This window comes from Mandrillus leucophaeus, unplaced genomic scaffold (genome assembly GCF_000951045.1).
Source record: "Mandrillus leucophaeus isolate KB7577 unplaced genomic scaffold, Mleu.le_1.0 Scaffold15, whole genome shotgun sequence".
Classification (NCBI taxonomy): Eukaryota; Metazoa; Chordata; class Mammalia; order Primates; family Cercopithecidae; genus Mandrillus; species Mandrillus leucophaeus.
In genome coordinates, this window is record NW_012101476.1 from 10,670,910 (window position 1) to 10,695,132 (window position 24,223).

The 24,223-nt window shown below is 39.5% G+C and overlaps 1 protein-coding gene across 5 annotated transcripts in view; it reads right to left on the bottom strand.

Annotated features, from left to right (window-relative positions):
• Positions 1-24,223, bottom strand: part of LOC105535734 (aldo-keto reductase family 1 member C3 homolog) — a 169,987-nt gene that overhangs the window by 3,851 nt on the left and 141,913 nt on the right. For 2 of the 5 annotated variants that reach the window (XM_011974935.1, XM_011974934.1), the window contains 8 exons: positions 13,960-14,127; positions 12,968-13,084; positions 11,895-11,972; positions 10,993-11,115; positions 9,712-9,821; positions 8,740-8,905; positions 6,820-6,883; positions 5,256-5,317 (listed from right to left, as the gene is read on the bottom strand). In XM_011974935.1, coding sequence (XP_011830325.1) covers positions 5,256-5,317; positions 6,820-6,883; positions 8,740-8,905; positions 9,712-9,821; positions 10,993-11,115; positions 11,895-11,972; positions 12,968-13,084; positions 13,960-14,127 — 888 coding nt within the window. Of the gene's footprint in view, positions 1-5,255; positions 5,318-6,800; positions 6,884-8,739; positions 8,906-9,711; positions 9,822-10,992; positions 11,116-11,894; positions 11,973-12,967; positions 13,085-13,959; positions 14,128-24,223 lie in introns of those variants that run through there. The other 3 variants (XM_011974937.1, XM_011974933.1, XM_011974936.1) reach the window with 3 other exon arrangements.

A 24,223-nucleotide genomic window follows, 5' to 3' on the forward strand; every position in this document is an offset into this window, starting at 1 on the left:
ATTCAAGATGGATTAAAGACTTAAATGTTAGACCTAAAACCATAAAAACCCTAGAAGAAAACCTAGGCAATACCATTCAGGACATAGACATGGGCAAGGAATTCATGACTAAAACACCAAAAGCAATGGCAACAAAAACCAAAATTAACAAATGTGATCTAATTAAACTAAAGAGCTTCTGCACAGCAAAAGAAACTACCATCAGAGTGAACAGGCAACCTACACAGAATGCTAGAAAATTTTTGCAATCCACCCATCTGACAAAGGGCTTATATCCAGAATCTACAAAGAACTTAAACAAATTTACAAGAAAAAAATCAAATAACCCCATCAAAAAGTGGGCAAAGAACATTAACTGACACCTCTCAAAAGAAGACTTTTATGCAGCCAACACACACGTGAAAAAATGCTCATCATCACTGTTCATCAGAGAAATGCGAATCAAAACCACAATGAGATACCATCTTACACAAGTTAGAATGGCAATCATTAAAAAGTCAGGAAACAAGTGCTGGAGAGGATGTGGAGAAATAGGAATGCTTTTACACTGTTGGTGGGAGTGTAAACTAGTTCAACCACTGTGGAAAATAGTGTGGCAATTTCTCAAGGATCTACAACTAGAAATACCATTTGACCCAGCCATCCCATTACTGGGTATATACCCAAAAGATTATAAATCATGCTGCTACAAAGACACATGCACACATATGTTTATTGCGGCACTATTCACAATAGCAAAGACTTGGAACTAACCCAAATGTCCAGCAATGACAGATTGGATTAAGAAAACGTGGCACATATACCCCATTGAATACCGTGTAGCCATAAAAAAGGATGAGTTCATGTCCTTTGTAGGTACATGGATGAAGCTGGAAATCATCATTCTGAGCAAATGATTGCAAGGATGGAAAACCAAACACCACATGTTCTCACTCATAGGTAGGAATTGAACAATGAGAACACTTGGACACAGGGCAGGGAACATCACACACCAGGACCTGTTGCGAGGTGGGGGATGGGGGAGGGATAGCATTAGGAGAAATACGTAATGTAAATGAGTTAATGGGTGCAGCAAACCAACATGTCATATGTATACATATGCAACAAACCTGCACATTGTGCACATGTACCCTAGAACTTAAAGTATAATAAAAAAAAAAGAAAGAAATTATTCCCTCACTGTTGATTGCTGCTGACTGATCAGGGTCATGGTTGCTGAGTTCTGAAATGACTGTGGCAATTTCTTAAATAAAATACAGCAATGAAATTTGCCTCATTGATAGACTTCTTTCACAAAAGATTTCACTGTAGAGAGATTTCTGTTTGACAACTTACAGTGTAGAGCTTCTTTGAAAGTTGAAGTCATTTCTCTGTAATCCAGCCACTACATCATCAACTATCTTTTCATAATATTTTAAATCCTTTGTCATTGGAGCATCTTCACCATCTCACAATGGTTAAGAGATTTCAACCCAAAAACAACTTTTTGTGCATTCATGTGAAGGAACTCTTAATCTCTTAAAGTTTCATCATGAGATTACAGCAATTCAATCACCTATTAAAGCTCTACTTCTCATTCTAGTTTTCTTGCTCTTTCCATTACACCTGCAGTTACCAAAACCTTAACCCCGTTAAAATCATCCTTGAGAGTTGTAATTAACTTTTTCCAAACTTCTGTTCATGTTGATATTTTGACATTTTCTTATGAATGACAGATTTTCATGATGGCAGTCAGAATGCTGAATTCTTTCCAGAAGGCTTTCCATTTACTTTTCCTGGATTCATCAGAAGAATCACTATCTATGGCAGCTATAACTGATTGAAATGTATTTTATGAACAATAAGACTTGAAAGTTAAAATTACTCCTTTATCCATGTGCTGAAGAATACATGTTGTGAAAGCAGTCATAAAAACAAACGCAATATTTTGGTACCTCTGCATTAAAACTCTTTGTTAACCAGGTGCATTGTCATTGAACAGCAATATTTTGAAAGGAATCCCTTTTTGAGCAGTCGGTTTCAACTGCTGCTTTTTTTTTTTTTTTTTTTTTGAGACGGAGTCTCGCTCTGCCGCCCAGGCTGGAGTGCTGTGGCCGGATCTCAGCTCACTGCAAGCTCCGCCTCCCAGGTTCATGCCATTCTCCTGCCTCAGCCTCCCGAGTAGTTGGGACTACAGGCGCCCGCCACCGCGCCCGGCTAGTTTTTTGTATTTTTTTAGTAGAGACGGAGTTTCACCGTGTTAGCCAGGATGGTCTCGATCTCCTGACCTCGTGATCTGCCCGTCTCGGCCTCCCAAAGTGCTGGGATTACAGGCTTGAGCCACCGCGCCCGGCCGTTCAACTGCTGCTTTTTATTTTAAGCAGTAGACTTGAAATATTCAGTAACCATGCTATGAAGAGCTATGCTGTAATATAGTCTTTTTCTATTTATAGAGTGTGGTTTTGAAATTATAATAAAGCATTGGTTTTATCCTGAAATCAGCAGGCACAGGAGCTACTAACACAAGAGTCAGCCTGTCTTTTGAAGCCAGGCATTGACTTCCTTCTAAATATAAAAGTCCTAGATGGCACCTTTTTTGATACAACACCCTTTCACCTACATTCAAAATCAATTGTTTATTGTAGTCACTTTCATTAATGATCTTACATAAATCTGGTTGACCTGCTGCAGATTCTCCATCAGTACTTGATGCTTTATTTTGTACTTTTTTGTTATGGAAATGGCTTATTTTATTCAACCTCATGCACCAACCTCTACTAGATTTCAACATTTTCTCTGGAGCATCCTCATCTCTATGAGCCTTCATACAGTTGAAGAGAGTTAAGGTCTTCTTCTGGATTAGGCTTTGGCTTAAGGGAATGTTGTGGCTGGTTCATCTTCTGTCCACATCATTAAAACTTTCTTCTTAGGAACAATAAAACTTGTTTTGCATTCTTACCATTTTGTATTCAACTGGAGTAGCATTACAGATTCCTTAAAGAACTTTTCCTTTGCATTCACAACTTGGCTAAATAATTAACAATAGACCTAGCTTTCAACCTACCTCAGCCTTCAACATGCATTCCTCAATAAGCTTAATCATGTGTAGCTTTTGTGTTTAAGTGAAAGATATGCTATTCTTTCTTTCATGTGAACATTTAGAGGCCACTGGAGGGTTACAATTTGACCTAGTTTTAACATTCTTGTGTCTTAGGGTATAGGAAGGCCTGAACAGAGGGAAAGAGATAGGGGAACCACCTGTCACTGAAGCAGTTAGAAGACACACAATTATCTATTGCATTCACTGTCTCATATGGGCACAGTTTAGGGTATCCCAAAACAAGTATAGCAGTAACATCAAGATTACAGATCTGGAGAGGACCCCAGGCTGCTTACACTCATGGCAAAAGGGGATGTGGAGTTAGCATGCACTGAGGTTAGATGGTGAGAGAGGAAAGCAATAGAAGGGGAGTAAGGTATGAGGCTCTTTTTAATAAGCAGCCATCAAGAAAAGTAATAAAGCAAGAATTCACTTACTACTGCAGGCAGAGCACCAAGCCACTCATGATGGATCTGTCCCAATGACCATAACAACTCCACTAGGCCCCAATTCCTACATTGAGAACTCAGCATATGGTTTAGAGGGTCAAATATCCCAATTACAGCATTCTGACCCTGGTCAATGAACTTCACACCCTTCTTACAGGCGAATTGTAACCATTTCATCCCAATAGCCCCCAAAAGTTTTAACTTGGTCCAGCACCAACTTAAAATTCCAAAGTACAAAAGTTCATCTCAGACTCAAGGCAAGTTCCTGCCAGTTATGAGCCTGTGAAGTCAAAAACAAGTTATTTACTTTTGAAGTAGAACATTGTTATCAGTTGTGAGTAAACATTCCTTTTCCAGAAGATAAAAAAACTAACAAAAACAAAACAAAACAAAACAAACAAAAAAAATGGTGTGGGTAAGGTCAGGAGAAACAGGACTTGTGGAAGTCAGAATGCCAGCAAGGCAGACGTTAAACCTTATAGCTCCAAGATAATTTCCGGTGACTTTGTGTCCTGCATCCTGGGCACATTGGTGCAAGGGGCCAGCTCTCGAGCATTTGGGCAGCACTGTCTCCATGGTTTTGCTGGGCACAGCCCACATGACTCCTCTTACAGGTTGGAGTTCTATTCCTGTGAGACTCTTCCAGGCAGAAGTTTCAAGCTGCCAAAGGGTCTGTGATTCTGGGATCTGGAGGGCTGTGGTCCTGCTCCCACATCTCCACTAGGCAGAAACCCCATGGTGAATTTTGACCCCACATTTCTGCTTAGCATTGCCCAAGTAGAGAGTCTGGGTGGGGCCTCCACCCCTGCAGTAGGCTTCTGCCTGGCTCGGTGAAGCTGCCAAATCTCAACTACTCTTGTGCCACAGAGATATCTGGTTTGAAACTCCCCTTTTTTTTTCTACTCAGAATTCCCTCCAGTGACCAGTTATGAGGCCTCTGGCTTCACAAGGCTCAAGGGACTAGGTGGCTGCTATGTGGGGGACTTGTGCCTGAAGAGTGTGGGTTCGTGGGGTTGATAAGAATTCAAAATTTTTCCCAGATTGTATACAATCTGGCTGAATGAGAAACTGATCTCAGGAGGCCAGGAGAATACTCAGTAGTATAGGAGATAGAGAGGAGTTTAATTGGCTCACAGTTCTGTAGGCTGCGTAGGATGCATGGCTGGGTAAGCGTCAGGAAACTTACAGCCATGGTGGAAGGCAAGGGGAAGGAGACACGTCTTCATGTGGCCAGAGCAGGAGAAAGAGAGTGAAGGGGAGATGCTACACATCTCTAAACAACCAGATTTCATGAGAACTCACTATCACCAGAACAGCAAGGGTGAAGACTATCCCTATGATCCAATCACCTCCCACCAGATCCTTCTTCCAATACTGAAGATTACCATTGACATAATATTTGGGTGGGGACACAGATCCAAACCATATCAGACCTTTTGTTTAGAAAAATCATGAAGGAAAATGCACCAAATGATAAGTATCCTGTAAAGAACTACAGATCATTTTTGTTTTATATTCTTTATTTTTCATTTTTTAAAAATTTATGGGTATTACTTTATCAGGAAAAACAAACATCTTCCTGTTAAAGTCTTCATTTCATAAAAGAAAGGAAAGGCAAGCAACCTGCAACTTCAGATCCTACTTCCTGCTCCTCTATCAAATACAGAAATCCTCTCCATGTCACCTAAAAGGAGGAAATTGTGGTGATAATGTTCAATAGCTCATGGTCAATATTCTTCAGAAAATGGAAAATAAGGGTGATTAGCAGCACTGAAAGAGAAAAAATAATATTAATTTAGTAACTCTTTTTTCCATTCCGTCCAAGAGTTTTTTCTGAAGATGCACTTAGGATGGGCTAAAATTTCTGAATTTACCATTGAGTCCCTACTTGTACCTCGGCACATACAATTTAATCTATGGAGGGGATGAGATGCATCTCTAATACCCACACCTAAGAAACACAATTATGTCTTACTTAAATATAATTATAAAGATACTTGTTAGTTAGGAAATAAAATTACTGTTTGTTTTCCTTTTCATGTTCATTTTTCTTTTTCATAATTTGTTCTTTTTAATTGAGTGACATTAAAAAGTACCTTCTAAGCAGTTAAATGTGCCAGGAGTCATCTTGACATAGGGCCACAGACAAGAGTAGGACAAGGCGTTCACAGTCTCATAAGGCAGATCACAGACTTATACTCAGCCTTCGGGTATAGAAAAGTTACTTCCTATATTTTTCTCACTGAAAATGTTTCCTCTCAGAATCTTGGTGTGGTTTTATGTAAAGGAGAGGGATTCTTCAGACCTTTTTTGAGACTGAGTCTTTATTCTGGCAACCAAAATTGTATTTCCCGTTTCTAAAGTCTCCTCTAAACTCCTCTCTGTTTAGCCTTCTCTCTCCTTAGTCCTGAAATCCTGCAGTAGTTGAGCAAATGGAACATCACGTTTATAAATAAACCAGTCAAGGGATGTTGGGTTCCCCAGAGGTGGACTTCAGGTGGACAAAGATGACACTGGAGTAAGAGTCCTGCCTTGAGGATCCAGAGAAACTCCAAAGGATCTTATCTTGGTAAAGGCCATTGACACCTCAGTCACTAGCATTTGAGGGTCTATGACTCTCATAATTCATTCACCATTCAGCATGGTGAGATTATATAACTGAGGAAATGGGGGTTGTGGTAGGTAAAGAAGGCCAAGAAAGACATAAATGTTGCAGAAATAGTTGGTATCCTGAAGAGGGAATACCACATTAAGGCTTCCCTAGGACATAGGCAACCTTTGCCTTCGGGGGCCCATCCTGCACTAATACTTAAATTATGTTTTCCATTACCATGATGCAAACACAAAGATAGAGCAGGATGGAGTCATTATTACATATGCATTATTATTGTATTCATTTTTCTTCTGATTTTAATATAAATTAAACAGAACATTATGATGGGCCCCTATAGGTTTGTAGGTACTACACACTGAGCCTTCTAGGCTCACAGGCAGTGGGCCCTGAGTGCTAGACCCAGGCACAGATAGTAAGGGCATTCAAGAATTGGATTCACAATGGTGCAGACACTGGCAGTTTCACTTACAGACACATTTCTACTGGGTCAGAGATTGAGTCCTGGAGGAAACCTCTGGTCTGAGGGCTACAGGGCATCTCCTATTTTATCCCATGCCTGAATTTGGGCATGTCTTCCTGATAGGGGGAAGATTTGTTCCCCCATTTCCCTGCATACTACAGAAAACAGCCTGTGAAAGAATCTACAAGCATCACTTACAATTGTAACTTATCATATCGGAGATTTCTGTTGAGGCCATCAATGGCTTTCATGTCTTCTGGAGTCAACTCAAAGTCAAAAATCTGAAAGGAAGAAAACACTCACATTAAACCCTCCCCAGGGCAGCAGCTTCTACATGGGAATACAAGGACTTTCCAGGAGGCAGAGGCAAGGACAGCATTAGGGGAAGCATTTTCATCCTCATCGGCTTCCAGATGCACTTGGCCTGAGACCTCTTCCACCTGCATTCTGCCTCTTCTCCATCCCACCCCTCTCCTACTGAGCTCCACTTCTCAAAAGAAAGGTGTGCACTCATCAATCTAAAATATTTGTTGAGAATTGCTTGAGACAGAAAAAGGAAATCCTTTATTTTAAAATAGAAAAGAAAGTGTGCAAAATAACTGCCACATGGACATGTCCACACTTGGTCAGGCTTTTGTTTCCTCAATTCCCCTGGAACTTGATCCATCCTTGGAATGAGAAAGCCTTAGAACACAGGAAACTCCCACTCAAGAATCTGTTTACCCCAGAAAAAGCAATTCTGGACAACTGTTCTACTTGCTCACCTCAGGACCCCTAAATACTGTCTATTTCTAGCTGTGTTTTATCTTCCTTATAGAAAATGCTTACTAATTGATCTTTGAGACACTTACATCTTATGTTCAAAGAGTTCTGCATTTTTAATAAATCTCTCAAGTCCAGAGAGGTTCATTTGTGTCAACACATAGTCCCTGATGAGGAGTCCCTTAATAGTAAAACAGATATTTTTGGTAAAAAAAAAAAAAACTAAACTAAGTTCATTATGTGATCCAGGAGACAATTTCATGAAAGCCTCAGATACCCCTCTCTCGCTATCTGTCTAATGTATTTATCTCTTTCTCTATATATATCTGTCCATTTTCTTTCTATCTACCAACACATTTATTCACAGCTCTTTTTAAAAATGTACTTCAGAAGTTATATGGTTGTCAAGAGAGCAGGTATTAACATTTTGATTTGGATCAAAAAATAAAATGGATTTTTTTTCTTTACGTTGTAACAATGAGATTTAGATTTACCGATTTAATTTTTCCACAAGTTAATATATTTAATCTATAACTTATTTTGAAATAAATACATTATATATAATATGACTCAAATGTCATGTCTTATAAATATTAAACTCATAATAAAATTTGTAGCTGTCATTTTAAAATGAGAAACAGCTTACATATTTTTTCAAAATTCTTGTGGGATTCAAAACAAAGTAAGTTGGAGACCTGTGATTAATATAAGGTCCAGAGTGTATGTGGAGAAGGGTTTACAAAATAACTTCACTCATCAATTTCTTAGTTTGGTTAGTCTGTAACCTTATACCTAACTTCATACCTGCTGGGGTCACTGCCAGGGGAAAGGTAATAGAGGATAATCCAGAGGGAGTCATTGTATTTAGGTTCTCACAGTCCAGAGAGCACACTGAAGTCTTAGCAAATGATGTAAAATTAATAAAGAAAAAACTCACTAACAGAGTCATGCCAGGGGCTTTTGTGGTGAAAACTGGGCCGGGGTGTCCCAGTAGTTTAACAGAGCAGCTAATTTTATTTGGGTTTGATTTTAAACTACAAATAGGCATTTGTAGGTAGAGAAGGTGAAGGAGAGGAATCAGGGTCCTTGAAGTTCATTACCATGTAGAATTCCTGAAAAGGATGAAAATAAGTGAATTGAAATTTGCCTAGTGTCACACAACTAGTAAGTGGCAAAGCCAGGCCTAGAGATGATAAACCTTAGGCCTCTGAGTTCAGTGCTCTCTTGTTCGATCCTTCCACACTGCCCTCCTCCCTTAGCACACAGTGGAGAGAAGCACAGGAATGAATGACACGTGTTGCATTTTCCCATGTAAGGGAGATAACCCAGACCAGCGTTCATGGCTCACTCTGGAGTGACTCTGCTCAACCTGTACCTGGAAGTTCTCTTTGATTCTCTTCTGAGAGAAGCTCTTGGCCAGGACCACAACTCCCCGCTGCAGCTGATAGCGCAGGGCGACCTGGCCTGGGCTGCGACTGTGTTTCTTAGCAATGGATTTTAAGACTGGCTCCTCCAAGAGATGTGGGGAGTCGGGATCCACCCTGTTGGGGTAGGAACAGACACAGATGTGAAGGATGCAAAACGGAAAATCTAGAGTGTGCTGCTCCTTTTCCCCAAATTCTCCAGAGAGTTGAGAGGAGTAGGCACAATACAATTTGATTTAAAATGGTCTCATAACTATTCATATGGATTCATTCATAAATGCAGTGAACTGAAAACAATAAAGCTGTCCATTAACAGGTGAATGCATAAACAAGTTATCCATACCCTGGAATAATATCCAGAAATAAAATGGAAAGAATTACAGATACTCACAACTACATGAATGCATCTCACAGACACAGTGAGCCAAAGAAGCCAGGTGCAAAACAGTGTGCATGATCTCTTTCATATGAAAATTTAGAGCACACAAAACTAATCTAAGGAGAAAAAAAAATCAGAAAATAGTTTCCTAGCAATGAGAAGTTATTGTCTCAGAAGGAACAAAAAATAACTTTTTTGGGAGATAGTAAGTTTGTATACCACATTAGGGATGTGGGTTACAGAGTATGTCCATTTGCCAAAATAGTATAGCATTACAGCCTATGCAAGTTTTATCTAAAGATCACTTTAAAATTTATATTAGGAGTGGGATTGGGCATAAGTAGTCACATAGATGACACAGGAAGGAAAGAATGTTGGTGATATTTAAGCTCAGTGGTGATACATGGGAACAAACTACACCATTGCTTTTTGTTTTTAATCTTTGAACTTTTTAATAATAAAATTTTAGAACTTAGTTTTAATAGGAGTTTTTCAGCATCAACAGAATTCCCGCCATAGATTAGCTCTTTGATATTCTTATTACCACTGTGGGTCTCTTTGGGATCCCAGGGCACTGTAGGCGACTAGAACAATGTCCTTGGACTTGCAGAACTCCAGGAGTTTGCTCTGGTTGAGGTAAGGGTGACATTCCACCTGTAATTTTTCAAGACCAAAAGGTGTCACAACATATGAGCCAACAATCACATGCAAATTTAAAATTGGCCCGAAGGCATGTGTAATACTACATTAATAGATGTACTATACTTTTCATGTTGGCCCTTTTCCCTATGCACCTTCTGAAGCACCTTTAAATCCCATCGCTTGCCATACTGATACAGTAATTTCCTTATTCCTTTTCTATTTATGTTTGAAAATTATTAAAATACCTTGCGCCCCAATTATAGCCTCTAAAAACCATTTTTAGTGAAAGAAACCAAGATTGCTTAGAGGAAGGGCATATTCCAGTTCTGAGTGTGAAAGTTTCCATTTGAGCCTAGAAGAGCTTGCACTCTAGAAAGGAAAGAATAATGACAATGACGCATGCTGCCAAATGATCCAGGATCTTACTTGAAGAGGCTTCTGCTGGTCTAAATATGGAAATTTGAGCATCAAAAGACATAGTAATTATGATTAATGGAAAATGACGTATTGGCTAAAAATTCATAAATTCACATGGCATTAATCAAATGAGATCAGATCTGTAGCACTAAGCTTCAATTTGCAGGAAGCACAAAAGGAACATGTCAAAGTGTGTCACGTGGATCAATGAGTAAGCCATTAGTAAGTGATGTGGAAATTTTTACAGAACAAATGACTTAATTTCTTTCATAAAACCGAAACTTTCACTGGATTCCTGACACCACCCTCTCCTGGTGGTCTCCACCTGTCTGGCAGCTTCTGTTCAATCTCCTTGCCAGTGCCTCTCTGCTTCACCCTCTCCTGTGGATTTTCCTGCCTGTTCCTTTTCATTCATGAACTTTCCCTAGGAGAACAAATCCATGTCTGTGAGTTTAGTTACTATCCATAAAACAATGACTGCAAACATCTGTATCTCCTCCTGGACCACTCTCTGAGCTCCAGACCAGAGCTGCCACTTCCCAACTCAGCACCTCCACATGGCTGTCTCACAGGAACTTTCACCCCCTCTGAAGAATTGTGCTCTTCCACCGCACTCAAATTGCCTTTCTCTCGTATCTTCTATTTCTGAGAGAAAAGAACTCTCATCTACATAGATGACATCAAAGCAGAAACTTGGAGACATGATTAAGCAGGAAGTATGTGAAGAGCAGAAAGTCAGAGAAGGCCCTGTGGGCTAAGGGCTCACCTGGTTGCAGGTGGGCTTGTACTTGAGCCCTGGCTTGTTGAGGATGAGTTCCAGCAGCTTATGATTGAAATTGGACACCCCGATAGACTTGGTTAAACCTGCGTCTTTGCACTTCTCCAGGGCCTGCGGAGGAAGGATATGGGTGGTAGACCTTTAGTGTAAATTTTTCTTTTCAATTGGCATTTGACTTTGTAAATGATGGAAATCTGTTTTAACATATATAAATATTAGACTGAATTAAACAGTTTTATCACTTGAATATACAATTTGCTAATGCATTACCTTGCTATGCATATGTTTGTGTCCTTGATTCTATTACATGCACACTCAGGACAGCAAGTAGACATGTTTGTTGTCTCCCACTTATTTCAATGGTACCTATTTGGCTTGAGACATGCAATAGTTCCTTAACAAATTATACCAAAGTCATAAGAAAGGGAGACTCTCAGGTTTTCTGTTAGTAGATGGTTTTTTGCTACATCTATTCTAGAATGTTAAAAAAAAAAATCAATCAAATGGGCTTTTCAAGGGCAGGTTTACCGTCCTGCACCTTTCACCCTCCTGCTGAGTCAGTCCGCAGCTGTCCCTCCTCCACGATGTGTTTCTATCCAAGGATAATGCACTGACCCCTCTTATAGGGCTCACATCCTCAACCTGATCTCAAGGCCAAAGGTGTTTCTGTGTCTAATTAGAACCTCAGAAGTTACAATTAAAATGAACCGTAGAGGCCATCTCATTCCACTCTCTCACTTCACAGATGAGAACACAGAGGCACAGAGAAGTTCCACATGTGAGGTCAGACAACTGCTGAAGCAAAATCCCATCTCTTCTGACCCCTCCTCCTCCTCCTGTGATTTCAACCTCACCACACAGTGCTGCCTGGTGTCTGCAGCAGAACATACCTCCCAAGTGTCACAAAGGTCCACAGTTTCTAAAATAATCTCCCCACTGGCATTCTTTGGCAGTAATTCTTCCCCAGCCTGGAAAATAGAGAGAACAGAAGATAAAGAAGGATATTTTCTATGGAACTCCCCTTTCTGGTGCCTAATGAGTTTGGCCAAACAACCTTCAAGAGTTTCAGGAGGCTGTGATTATTAATCTGAGTGTGCCTATTTGTGCCTGTGTGTGCATGCATGTGTACATGTGTGTGTATATATGTGTGGGTATGTGTGTAAATGTGTTTGTGTGTGTGTTTGCAGGCATGTGTGGATTATGTGTACATACGTGCATGTGTGTGCAAATAAAGACATGGGTTGAAAGAAAGATAAAAATCATGAGTGACTGTCGCAAAACACCTTGCCCCAGTAACCTCCAGGCTCCATCCTCCACATGTCCCTACTCTTCACTAAGAATGAGGTCCCTATAGTTGGAATTCATTTTGTTTCCCAAGGACAAACTGATGTGGAGGACAGAGCTTAGTATAACCATATGCTTATCCAACTCAGATAGTGAGGACATCAGATGTGCTCAGCCAATGTCCACTGTGATGAGAGGTTGGATCAGTGAAGCCCAAAGGAGCCCAGTTGTGCCACATGCACCATCCCAGGTATCTCTCTTTTGTTGGGCTGAGGGGTACATATGGGAGACCCTCCCATTAAAGAGACAGGGGTTCCCATTGTATCTCTGCAGTCTGTGGTAACTCAACATTCTTGAGGATCCTAACAGCTCAGGGCCTCCATTCAGGAACACAAGCACTGAGACAGGGCAATGCCCTCAACTATCTAGGGTGGAGGAAGTGAGATCATTGAATCTGAACCCCCCCTTAAGGCTGGGGGACAAGGATAGACAGAAAATCTTGATGGTAGAGCACTCAATTGTGAAAGATACTCATGAAAGATTTGGCAATCCTATGCACCTCACTCAAATCTGCCTCTCTCTGGAAGAACCCAGGAAACCAAGCCAGAATGAGATAATTCAGGTGCTTATAACAATGATGAAACAGTCTTGGGCATAACAAGGAAAAACAAAAGCTGACCTTCATAGCAAATGGTACATGAATAATGAAGAGATCTACATAATCCAGTCCAAGTTTCTTCAGTGAACTTTCTAGGGCTGGGCGAACCAATTCTGGCCGAAGGAAAGTAGCCCAAAGCTGCAGTGACCAAAAGAAACAAAGTGGATTATAATTTCACACATTTGAGGACCAAAATTAAACTTCATGGTCAGACACTGAGATGTGAGTCTTAAAACACTGTAGTCTAAAGCTAAAAGAGTGGCACTAAATATATGTTACTCAGTATATATCAGGTCCTTGATGGGACACTGAGATTTCCTTGAATGACTGCAATGTAAGAAAACGGAATAAAACTAACAAGGGGCAGGAAAATCAACTTCAGTGTATCAAGGGTTAGAGGAGTCATCCACCAAAATGAGTCAATAAATGGCAGGACAGAGAGAACAGAATCTCTTGTCCTGTATAATAAATTCCCAGGAAGAATTATTCTGAGACTCTCACATTCTGAAATTAAGTTTGTATCGATATAAACATACACAGGGTGCATCCCTGAAGACCTCAGCTCTGTTTACATTGGAAGCATGGATTTCCACCTAGGACAATTTTAGAAAGTTCATAAAACTCAATACTGATTTTAGAAGAAGTGTTTTCTTGTCTGGATCCCTTTTCTGAATAATATCTAACTTTACTTGCTACATCCTAAGATCTCCAACTGAAGAACTGAAGGAGTGGACCCATAGTGGCTTGGTTAATCTGTACAACAGTTAAAGGAGATAAGTATTATTATTTCCATTTCATATATGAATACTGTCTGATGCTCAGAGACACTAAAGAACTGTGTTCTACCGTAACATATTTCAGAGTAAGCAAGTCATTTCTGTTTCTGTTTCTATAATGTGCCTTCCCAATATTAGGAGGTAAATAAACAATTCAACTTAGACCATATTTTCATTTCAAAATAACATATATCAACTGGTAGTGGCCTCTGACCACTTCACACACAGAACTTTCACCTTGGTAGTGTAGAATATATCCTCTCTCTTGACAGTACCATCAGCAATCTTCTCCCAAATGGCCTGTCCAACCTCCTCCTCATTTTGGTATAAGTACGCTGAATCAATATGGCGGAAGCCTACGTCAATAGCCACTTTGGTGGCTTCAGCAGCCTGGCTTTTGGGAGTCTACAAGACAGGAGTAAGAAGAGTTGTTGATCTGCCTGAACCAGAGAACATCAATGCATTTCCCCCAATAGCATTTTCACTGGTAGTTTCTGCTGGCCTCCTCCTCCAATTTTGATGGCATGGGTTTCAATGATAGACCTGTACTCTAAGGACATTGATTAAACTCCAGTATAACTTCTATTCCCAAATGAATTAGAGAAATCAGCTTCACCCTGGAGTATGGAAAAATCGTGTCTCATTCCATATCAATCAATTGTAGAAACTGAATATAACATATGTTAGACACACCTTATACTTACTGGATAAAATGGAAAATTATGCCATTGACAGCAACTGGCCCTGTCTGATGGCTGTTGTAAATTCACTTCTCATGTTATAGTTCTACCAAGATTAAGCACATTGTTCTCTCATTTTTAGAGCAATTCTTGCAAAGCAACCCCAAAGCTGCCCCTACCTCACTGTGACCAGAGTGTGACACTTTAAATTCCCTTCAGTGAACTGAGTGGATGGCTGAATAGTGTATTTCACTGAGAAGCACAATCTAGTCCCCATTATGACATTATGACTCTGAGTTTTCCCTTCTCATCTCCTAATGTGTGGAATTGAGATAAAAAAGTTAGTCAGGGTGGGCTCTTGGTAAAACTCCTTTAAACAGAGAAATGGCCTGAAAAATCAGGCTGCAGACACAGATAAGGAAACTTACACAAATCTCTGGCCCATTCAGATAAAAGACCAAGGCCCAACATAAAAACACATTTGTCCTTTATGCCTAAGACATACCAACAACTACACTAATAAGAGTACAAGACTCAACATAAAAACGCCTTTGTCCTTTAAACCTAAGACATGCCCACAACTACACTAGTAAGAGAACAAGACCCAACATAGAAATGCCTCTGTCCTTTGTATAACCAACAGGCTTCTAGAAAGTAGTCTCTTTTTCTTTTTGTGGATATGTACACTATGGGCTACAGTGGGTTCCAGTGGACACTTTTCTTTTTTGGACATGCTTTTGACTGTGAGCTGAGCCTCTAAGAATCATCACTACAGTGTCTGATTGCTCCTGGCCAAGGTTTTTGGTCAAGCTTTTACTTCAACTCTCTATTAGTCTCAGACCAAGGTCCTGGACAAAACTTTCACTGCAGTCTCTGATTAGTCCTGGGCCTAGGTCCAAGGCAAAGCTGAGTAACACTTTCTGTAAGTCCGGTCAACACATTCCTTCCCTTCCCAGTTCAAAACACCCCAGACCCAACTTCAGAGTTGACAACCCATTCAGGTCCCCTCTCTACTACAGAGAGCTTTCTTCTTTCATTTATTAAACCTTCATTCTAACCTCACCTTTTGTGTCCACAATTTTGTTGGTGGTAAGTCAAACTTTGGATGATACCTCACAAGAGACTACTACATTTTTGATACATTGATGAGACTGTAACATATTTTTGGTGCATGGGTTGGGAATGGTATTCATGGGAACAGTGAGCAGGAGCCAACTTCCAAACTCTTTACTTTCATTTCAGATTTTTTTTTTTCTCTCAAGAGCAAACACTGGGCCCCTGTCAGTAAATAGGGCAGCTGCCAGTCTTACAAGACTCAGGGGACAGGCTTCCTGGAGAGGACTTTGTCAATCCCCATCATCCTCAGGTGTTGGGAATGTTGACTCTGTTCCACTCCAGTTTTCTTTCACGGAAGACCTAGCTGTTGCATGCATGCAAACTTTCAGAGGTCCTAAGACAACAAAGTTTCTGGCTGAGGCTACACCTCAATGTTACCTGAAGGCGCCTGTACTAACTCCAGTTCCCAACAGCTTATCAGGGCTTTGGCACCAGAACTTATAGCCTTTCCTACTGCATTTTCTTTCTGTCTTTTCATGGCTGTCATGTCTTCTATTCCTTCTTCATATACAATGTTAGAGCATTTTTACAAGCTGTGAATATATTCTTGTTGGGTAAACTCAGCCAGTGTTGTAGTAATCAGGAATGTAATTCAAATAGGTACTGTTTTTGTGATTCCCTAGAAACAAGGGGAATTCAACGTTTCTGTCTAAATTTTCACCTACTAAGGGTCTTTTTGTCCCTACTGATAGACATTCATTACACTGTATAGGGGGTTATTTCACCATGAGTGAATACCTTCCTCCCTCTCCATTTGGGTTGTCTTTCCTCCATGTGAAAATTCACCACTGCCCAATGAATTTGAACAGTTGCTTTATGAGACTAATTACTTTTTTTCTACTGTGAGACATACGGGAACAGCCTATTATGCCTCTGACCTCTAACTTCTGCCTGCAAAAAATTTGGAGTCAGAGTTTTTACCTAACATTTCAGACCCTACAACACCACCTAGGGGAATGGCATTTTTTTCTCCATGGGGAGCCTTATCAGCCCTTTGCTCAAAACCTCTGGTTTCCCAATTCCTCTCTCTCCTATGTCCCTCTAACAGTGATCAAACTTCACACCCTATCTGTGAACAGAAATACACCACTTTCAACAATCAGAAAGAAACCTCCCTTGAGAAACAAATTCTAGCCTCAGTGCTGTCCCCATTAGAGGGAGGACAGCTATTCAATCCTCAGGTTCTTTTGAGACACCTGTTCTACATCCAGTTACACTGACATTTAAACAAAAAGGAGTACTTTATGTTTAATAGTCAATCAGTCCCATTCTCTAGAAATTCAATGCTTTACCAGCACCATAGCTAGAAAAGACAGAGATGAGGTTAAAACGCTCCCTTCATTAAAGGGTCTTACCCAAATCCAACTACTGTACAATGTCTCTCAGACACCTAGGGTTCCCCCAGGGAGGCTTATGGTCTAAGAAACCTAGAAAGACAGAGAACTAGTACCTCATACAGGTGAACATGACTACTCCTAACGAATAACTTGTTCAGATCTATGGGTGAAGGTAACATTTGCATCCATGGGTGACTCCTATAACAGTCACTGGGACCTGGAGGATGAGAGAAAAGAGGAAAAGGGAGACACTCTTTCTTTCTCTCCACCCTGGGTCACTCTAAAAAGAAGAAAGAGACTAAGGAACATCTTTTCTCCTCCCCTTTTCTAGATGAATAACAAACCATCTTTAGCCTGCACTCTTCTCAAGTGCATTTTGAAGCATTGAGATTCCTTTGACCCTGAGACTGAAAAAAAGACTCAAATTCTTATACACAAGGACATGGCTTTCTTACCAACTCTAGGATGGACAGGCCTAGACTCCTGAGAAAAGTGTTAATTTTAATGCTATCCAACAACTAGATCTTTTCTGCAGACAGGAGAGGAAATGGTCTGAAGTTTCCTATGTACAAGCCTTCTTTGCCCTGAAAAACAACCCAGATCTTTGTAAACATTATAAAATTGACCCTGCCCTCTTAACAGTTACATCAGACAAGCCCACAGTAGACAACTCCCCAAAGTCAGAGAAAAGAACCCACAGAAAACCCTGAAATGCAACTCCCAGGTGTCCCAGCCCTTGTCCCCACTTCACAGAGCCTCTGTAGTCAGATAATCATCAATTCCTCCAGTTCTACCACCCAAACCCCCGAATCCACTATTATCCCTACAAGAAATGCCTGATAGTCATGGTACCACTACAGTTCACATTCCTTTTTCATTACAAGACTTTAAACAAATAGAGGGAGACCTGGGCAAGTTATCTGATGACACTGACAGATATATAAAGGCTTTCCAAAATCTAACTTAAGTGTTTGATCTTACATAGAGAGATGTTATGTTACTCTTGAACCAAACCCTAACTACTGAGAAACAGAGAGCTCTGCAACCAACAAAGAGATTCAGAGATGAAAACATATCTCCTATAACTGGCTGAAAAAGAAAACCAGTAAAAAGGGGAAAGAGAATGAAAAAGAGACAAGATCCCCATTCCCGATAAGAAGGGAGACAACGTCCCTTGAAAACCATAATTAGAGTTCTAGTGATCCCATAGAAGTGTGAAAAAGAAAGCACCCTCTGATGTACATATTAAAAGACTTACAAAAAATCAGAACCAAATCTCTTAATTACTCTAAAATGTGCATGTTGAATCTAAAAACAGATGAAAATACCTCAGCCTTTATGGGAAGGCTGAGATAGACTTTAGTGAAACCCACCTCCCTATCTCCTGATTCAATTGATGGACAATGAATCTTAAAAGTCAAATTCATTACTCAGACAACCACTGACATCAAAAGGAAACTACAAAAACAGGCCATAGGTCCAAATAACACCCTAGAGAAACTCCTGAAATTAACTACTTTAGTCTTTTACAATAGGGACCAAGAGGAGGGGGGCCAGGAGGAGGAGAGGAAACATACAAAAAAAGGACAGAGACTCGAGTGACCACATTACAGGCCTATAAAATCCAAGATCCCCAGGTACACCTACTACTACCAGTACGACAAGTCAGGACACTTTAAAAAGAACTGTCAAAGCAACAAAAAGTCATCTCAACCCTGTCCAACGTGTGGTGACCACTGGAAGGTGGACTGTCCCTGGAAACACAGGTCTCTGAGTCCAGGGCCAGTCTCCCAGATGGTCCAACAAGATTGATGGGTCCCAGGACTCAATTCCTCTACTCCAATGACTCAATCTGCCATCACTACCCAGGGGGCCCCAGGTGATGCTAACAATAAAAGGGGAAAAAAAGTAGATTTCGTTCAAAACTCTGAAGCCAGTCTCTCTATTCTCCTCTCCAGTCCAGGCCTTCCCTCCCCCCATAACACAACTCTTATGGGCGTCTCAGGAAAGACTTTAACCCAATATTTTTCTAAACCACTTAATTCTAATAGGGGGTGTAAGAATTAAAGAAAGAGGAAAAAAACACAAAAGAAACATGAAAAGGTGCCTTGCCAGTCTGGACAGATTTATTTTAGAGAAAACAAATCTGAGAGGTGCCTTCTGGCTGAGTTAGGTCAGAGGTTTGCTCTCTTTACAGACTAAGAGTTTTTAAGGATTCACAGTGGGAGAGTTGATCAGAGGCTTGGACTGCTTCTGTGTTTCTTTGTTGTGCTCATGTGGGAGGGCGAGTTGTGTGCCTGTTCCCATACATCTTTCTGCAGCTGCAGGCATATCCCCGGAGTCTGCTTTTAGCTTCCCTATCTTAGTGCACCTGAAGGGAAAGGAATTCACTTATTAAGGCCCACTGTTTTACTGGGGCCCGTTGTATGAGGATAAAGTTTGGCAGTTACCCAAGAGACTCTCCCCCTACCTCCGCCTGTGTCTGAGCTGTCTTTTCTGTGTTTTACTGTCTGCTCTTTCTGGCTACTTGTAGTAGAGAAGTGATTTCCTTGAAATGCATAAGGCTAGAAAGGGAGCTGGAATTTAAAGTGGCGGTGTTTGTCCGAGATGACGGTGCTCCTGTTCAGTAATTCCAGACCCTATAGTTATAACAGGACAAAGGGTGATGTGTTGTTTCTGGCTACTTCCTGCTGGGGGGCGGAGGAGAGTTTCTTGGTGTTGGATTGACTGCAGGAGCAACACAGTCTGTAGATGTTTCTGGGTAGTTGTCTATGAAATGGCCATGATTCTGTTAAAAACTTTTGAAAAAGATTAATTAAGCTGTGTAAAAACATTAGGTCTTTTTAGCAGCATTTCTTATTAGGCCTGATGGTTGAGACAGAAGTAACATTTTTTTTCTTAATGACAGTCGGAGGCACATATTTGGAAAGAGACATGTGTTATTTTTTTGTTAGTTATTATCCTCATAGCAGGAATAACAGTTACTAAGTAAAATGCTACGGTAACTGAGATTGTCTATCAGACATTCCATCCTGAGGGTACTACAGTATATAGTCCTACTAAATAGCAGAGTGAGTAAAGCAGTTCTCACAAGGGTAGCATAGTAAATAATTTCCATTAAAAAGTTTTAATATTTAGCTTTAAAGGAGAGGTAGAAACAACAAAAAGTATTTGGTGAGGTAGGGTTGAGGCTGAGTAAGATGAGTAATTTTCACTTAGTTACTTACTTTTTATGATTTTCAGTTTAAGATTTCTTATTTGTTTGCAGTGATATTTAGGACATTTTTTGGGCTGTCAGGGGTTGCTTCCTTAGCTTTCCAGGTTTTGCCCTGAGTGTGATGTATCTAGGAGTTGATTCCTGTAACAGGCACCATCTTAATTACCCTGGGTTCCATGGACTCACTAGACATGGGGACAAAGGATTCCGGACACCCTTAGTTATTAGTTGTTGACACCAGCAGTGAAGAGATTTCCTCCTGTGATGGTCGGGGGACTTAGATGCAGCGCCTGCTGAAACATCTAGTTTTCCGTTTACAGGACTTTAAGAAACGATAGCTTATTTTAGAAACTTGTAGCTGGAAAAAATAGAATTTAAAACAGTAGAAAATAATAAAAATTGAAAAACATTACACAACACTACAATTTAACAACAGGTGTGCTATGGTTTTTGAAACATAATTTTCTCTCTTCAGTTTCCCATTTTTATTAAAAGACAAATTATGGTAGGATTGGTTTGCTTTATTATACTTGGCTTAATTATTTGCATACAGTGCAGCAAGAATAATTATTTGTTACACAGGCCTTTTAAATTGGCTTTTATGGAACTTTGTTCCATAGAAGGAATGTGAGATAAGGCCTTTTTAAACCCAACCCCATTCATGAATTTGTACCACTAAATACCTATTAGTTGGTGAATTTCTCTTCTCTTGAGATCACAAGATAACTTAGGGCTCCCGGCCTGCTAGAAAGTGACATTCTTTACTTACCACAGATCAGAAACCCTGTACAGGGACTCTGTAGACAAAATATGATGCCGGTTTTCCAAGGGCTTCATTGGCTTCATAAGTTAAGTTTGATTCCTTAAAGGAAAGCACACCATTTCAGTCAAAGCCTTGGTAAAATAACCAGTTTTTCTAATTGTGTCCTGTTACAAAAGAAAACAGATTCTTATTGCACTTATACAAATAACTATATTGCCATAACTTAAGAATACTCACAGATAGTTTCCAAATTTTGGAGATAATCAGGTAGAGTGAAACAAGTATGTTCCAAATTTTGTTTACGGGAGTAAACTAAATTGTTAAAAGTTGTTAATGGCTCAAAAGAAAAATTTCTTTGACTTTGAAAAGCAAAACAAAAGATTAGCAATATTTTAAGCAAAATGTTAAAAAGATTAGCTTCTTATTAATTTAATTTATGCAGCTAATTCCTGTCCTGTTCAACACTAACATTTTAGTTCTTTAAAAGTCCTGAACATTTTTCCTTTATTTTGATGTTACAATTCTCCAAAGTTATCAGAAACCTGCATTTAAGAGTGCCTGTTAGAGCTTTATAGCTGATTATAAAACCACCTTTTGAAGAAGACCACAGCAAGGCAACAATTGCTTATGGATAACAAAAAGTTTTAAGGTCGCCATAGTTTAAGACACAATTGACAAGGATATCTGTTACCTCTGCGGCACACAATAATTTTAACATAACAATTATAATTATTACTGATAAGATAGATACACTAAGGTACATGGAATTATAGGCATTTCCTATAACTCTGGGACACATACAATATATTTATATAAATATACCCCAAAGAAAGCTAAACACCATTTTATATTTGACAATGCTTTCTGCATGATTTTATGCTAAATAATCCAAACTTTACTTTTATATTAGTGTGCTATTAATTTTAAACTTAATTTTTAATAAAACCTTGTATACATATTTACCCAATTTTAATGTCTGAGCATAAGGTAAGAGTTCTATAGACTCTTTTTAACCCTTTGTAATTTTTGTTAAAGAGCAGGTTAGTGCTTTAAGAAAAAACCATTGTGCTTTTATTTTAATGCTCAATTTACAGAAAAACTGGATGATGCCCCTTTAACCTTAGCCAATATGTTTACACACAGAATTTCCTTTACAGTTAACCTCTCAAAACTTGCTTAAGCCTTAAAACAATTCTTCAACCTTTTAATGGAGATAAAAATCCACATTCTCATACCTCCTTAATAATCTTTTTACCAAAAGTATATTTTACTTTTCTTACACACCTTGCACATAAACCGTTTCTTCAATAGTTTTAAATACATGTTACTCTGTTAAGTTTTAGCAACCTTTACTTTTGTTGAAAACCTTCATAAGTTTGGGATTTTAATTCTGTACTAGGTGTAGAGCCTAGGACCCAGAGAGAAGTGCAGATAAGGTCTGACTTATTCCACCATTTAACTTCATGTGTCCTAGGTTTTACTTAGCTGCAAAGCAGGCAAGTTGTACAGCTAAGAGTTACAGTGGAATTTTATAAAGCATTTATGAGGCCTAATTACTTTTAAATTGTACAATGTTTCTTGCATAAAATCCCTTTTATAAAATTTTTCATGACCTTCACAGTCAATTTCTGATATGCATTAATTTTTGACTTGTAAACATTCCTTTCTTTAAACAACCACTTAATTTACTTTAGGACAAGAATTTGCCATATACGATTTTTTAAATATAAATTATCTTTTTTTTAAATATTAAAGATAACAATTCTTTCCAAAAACAAACTTCCTTCATGTCTGTGGACTAGACTGCCTAGGGCCACAAGATTAAAAGTAAGGATATTTTAGCCGGGCATGGTGGCTCTCGCCTGTGATCCCAGCACTTTGGGAGGCCGAGGCGGGCGGATCATGAGGTCAGGGGATCGAGACCATCCTGGGTAACACAGTGAAACCCTATCTCTACTAAAAATACAAAAAAATTAGCCAGGCATGGTGGCAGGCGCCTGTAGTCCCAGCTACTTGGGAGGCTGAGGCAGGAGGATGGCGTGAGTGAACCCAGAAGACAGAGCTTGCAGTGAGCCGAGATTGCGCCACTGCACTCCAGCCTGGGCGACAGAACAAGACTCCATCTCAAAAAAAAAAAAAAAAAAAAACAACCAGTAAGGATATTTTACTAAATAGTTTAAGATGTAGCTATTTTCATTAAATTAATATTAATTTTTATTAAAAAATACACAAACATTATTTTGTTTGGGCTGAGTTATAGTTTTGTAGCCTCTATGCCAAATTTTGACACCTTATAGTATTTGGCAGAGATAAGTATGAAATTGCTTAATAAATGCAAACAAAAATGTATGCTAGCAACTCTTAAGACATTTCTAATTTTACTGTACAAGTAAGTTTTAAAGATCAAAGTCACGTGAACTGAAAGGTTCCACAGCTTTAACTTTTTCCTTAAAAATATTTAAGTGCTTATTTTCCTTAGGACAATTAATTAGAGCTCTTTTAATAGACATTGCACACATAACACACATATATCCACACAGACAACCAGAAGAAGATCTAGTAGTTATAAAATTTACATTTGCTAATTTCCTGATTGGATAATTGGCCTCCAGATGAGGCCCTTTAAGAATAGGGCTAGGAAAACAATTTTTAGGGCCCAATAAGCAAGCATAGCTGGAAGACAAACATTTCGAGAGATACTTATTTACCTTTAATTCCAGGGGCTCCATAAGGAAAACAGAGAATTTTTCCAAAATGAGATTTGTGGCGACTTTTCTATTTTCCCAGGGAGTCCCAAGCTACCAGAAGTTATTTTAGGGTTTTTTATTCATGCACTAAGAGTGGAAAGACAGAATGGAGAAAAGTAATTCAGTTAACTGGGAAAAAACCCTTTTTCCAGGAAAACAAGACTGAAGAGAAAAATATAAAAGACTTTTGAATATACTTACAACTTTGATCTGCAACAGATCAGACATGGAGAAAGGAACATGAATGCAAGCAATGCCTTTAACCCCAGTCACTTTTCAGAGAGAGAGAATGGCAGAGATGGTTTTTGAATGGGTAACAGGTGGAGACTGAGGAGGAGTGGGGTTTGGGACTGAAGGCTTGGAGGCAGGAGGCACCACTGGGCAAGAGCGTTAGGACAAGCAAGAAGCGGATGCAAAGGTGTAAGAATACAGAGGGGATTCACCCGAGAAGAAACTAGAAAACCTGAACACAACTATAAACAAATTGTGGTACAAACTTATACAGCCAAAAAAGACTTCAAGAAAAACTCCCCTAGAAAACCCAAAAGCCAGACATACCGACAAAATGATTAAAAAAAAAAAAAAAAATCCAGTCAGACTTTTGGCCTCTCTCCCTATACAAACCAATAAAAAGAATAATA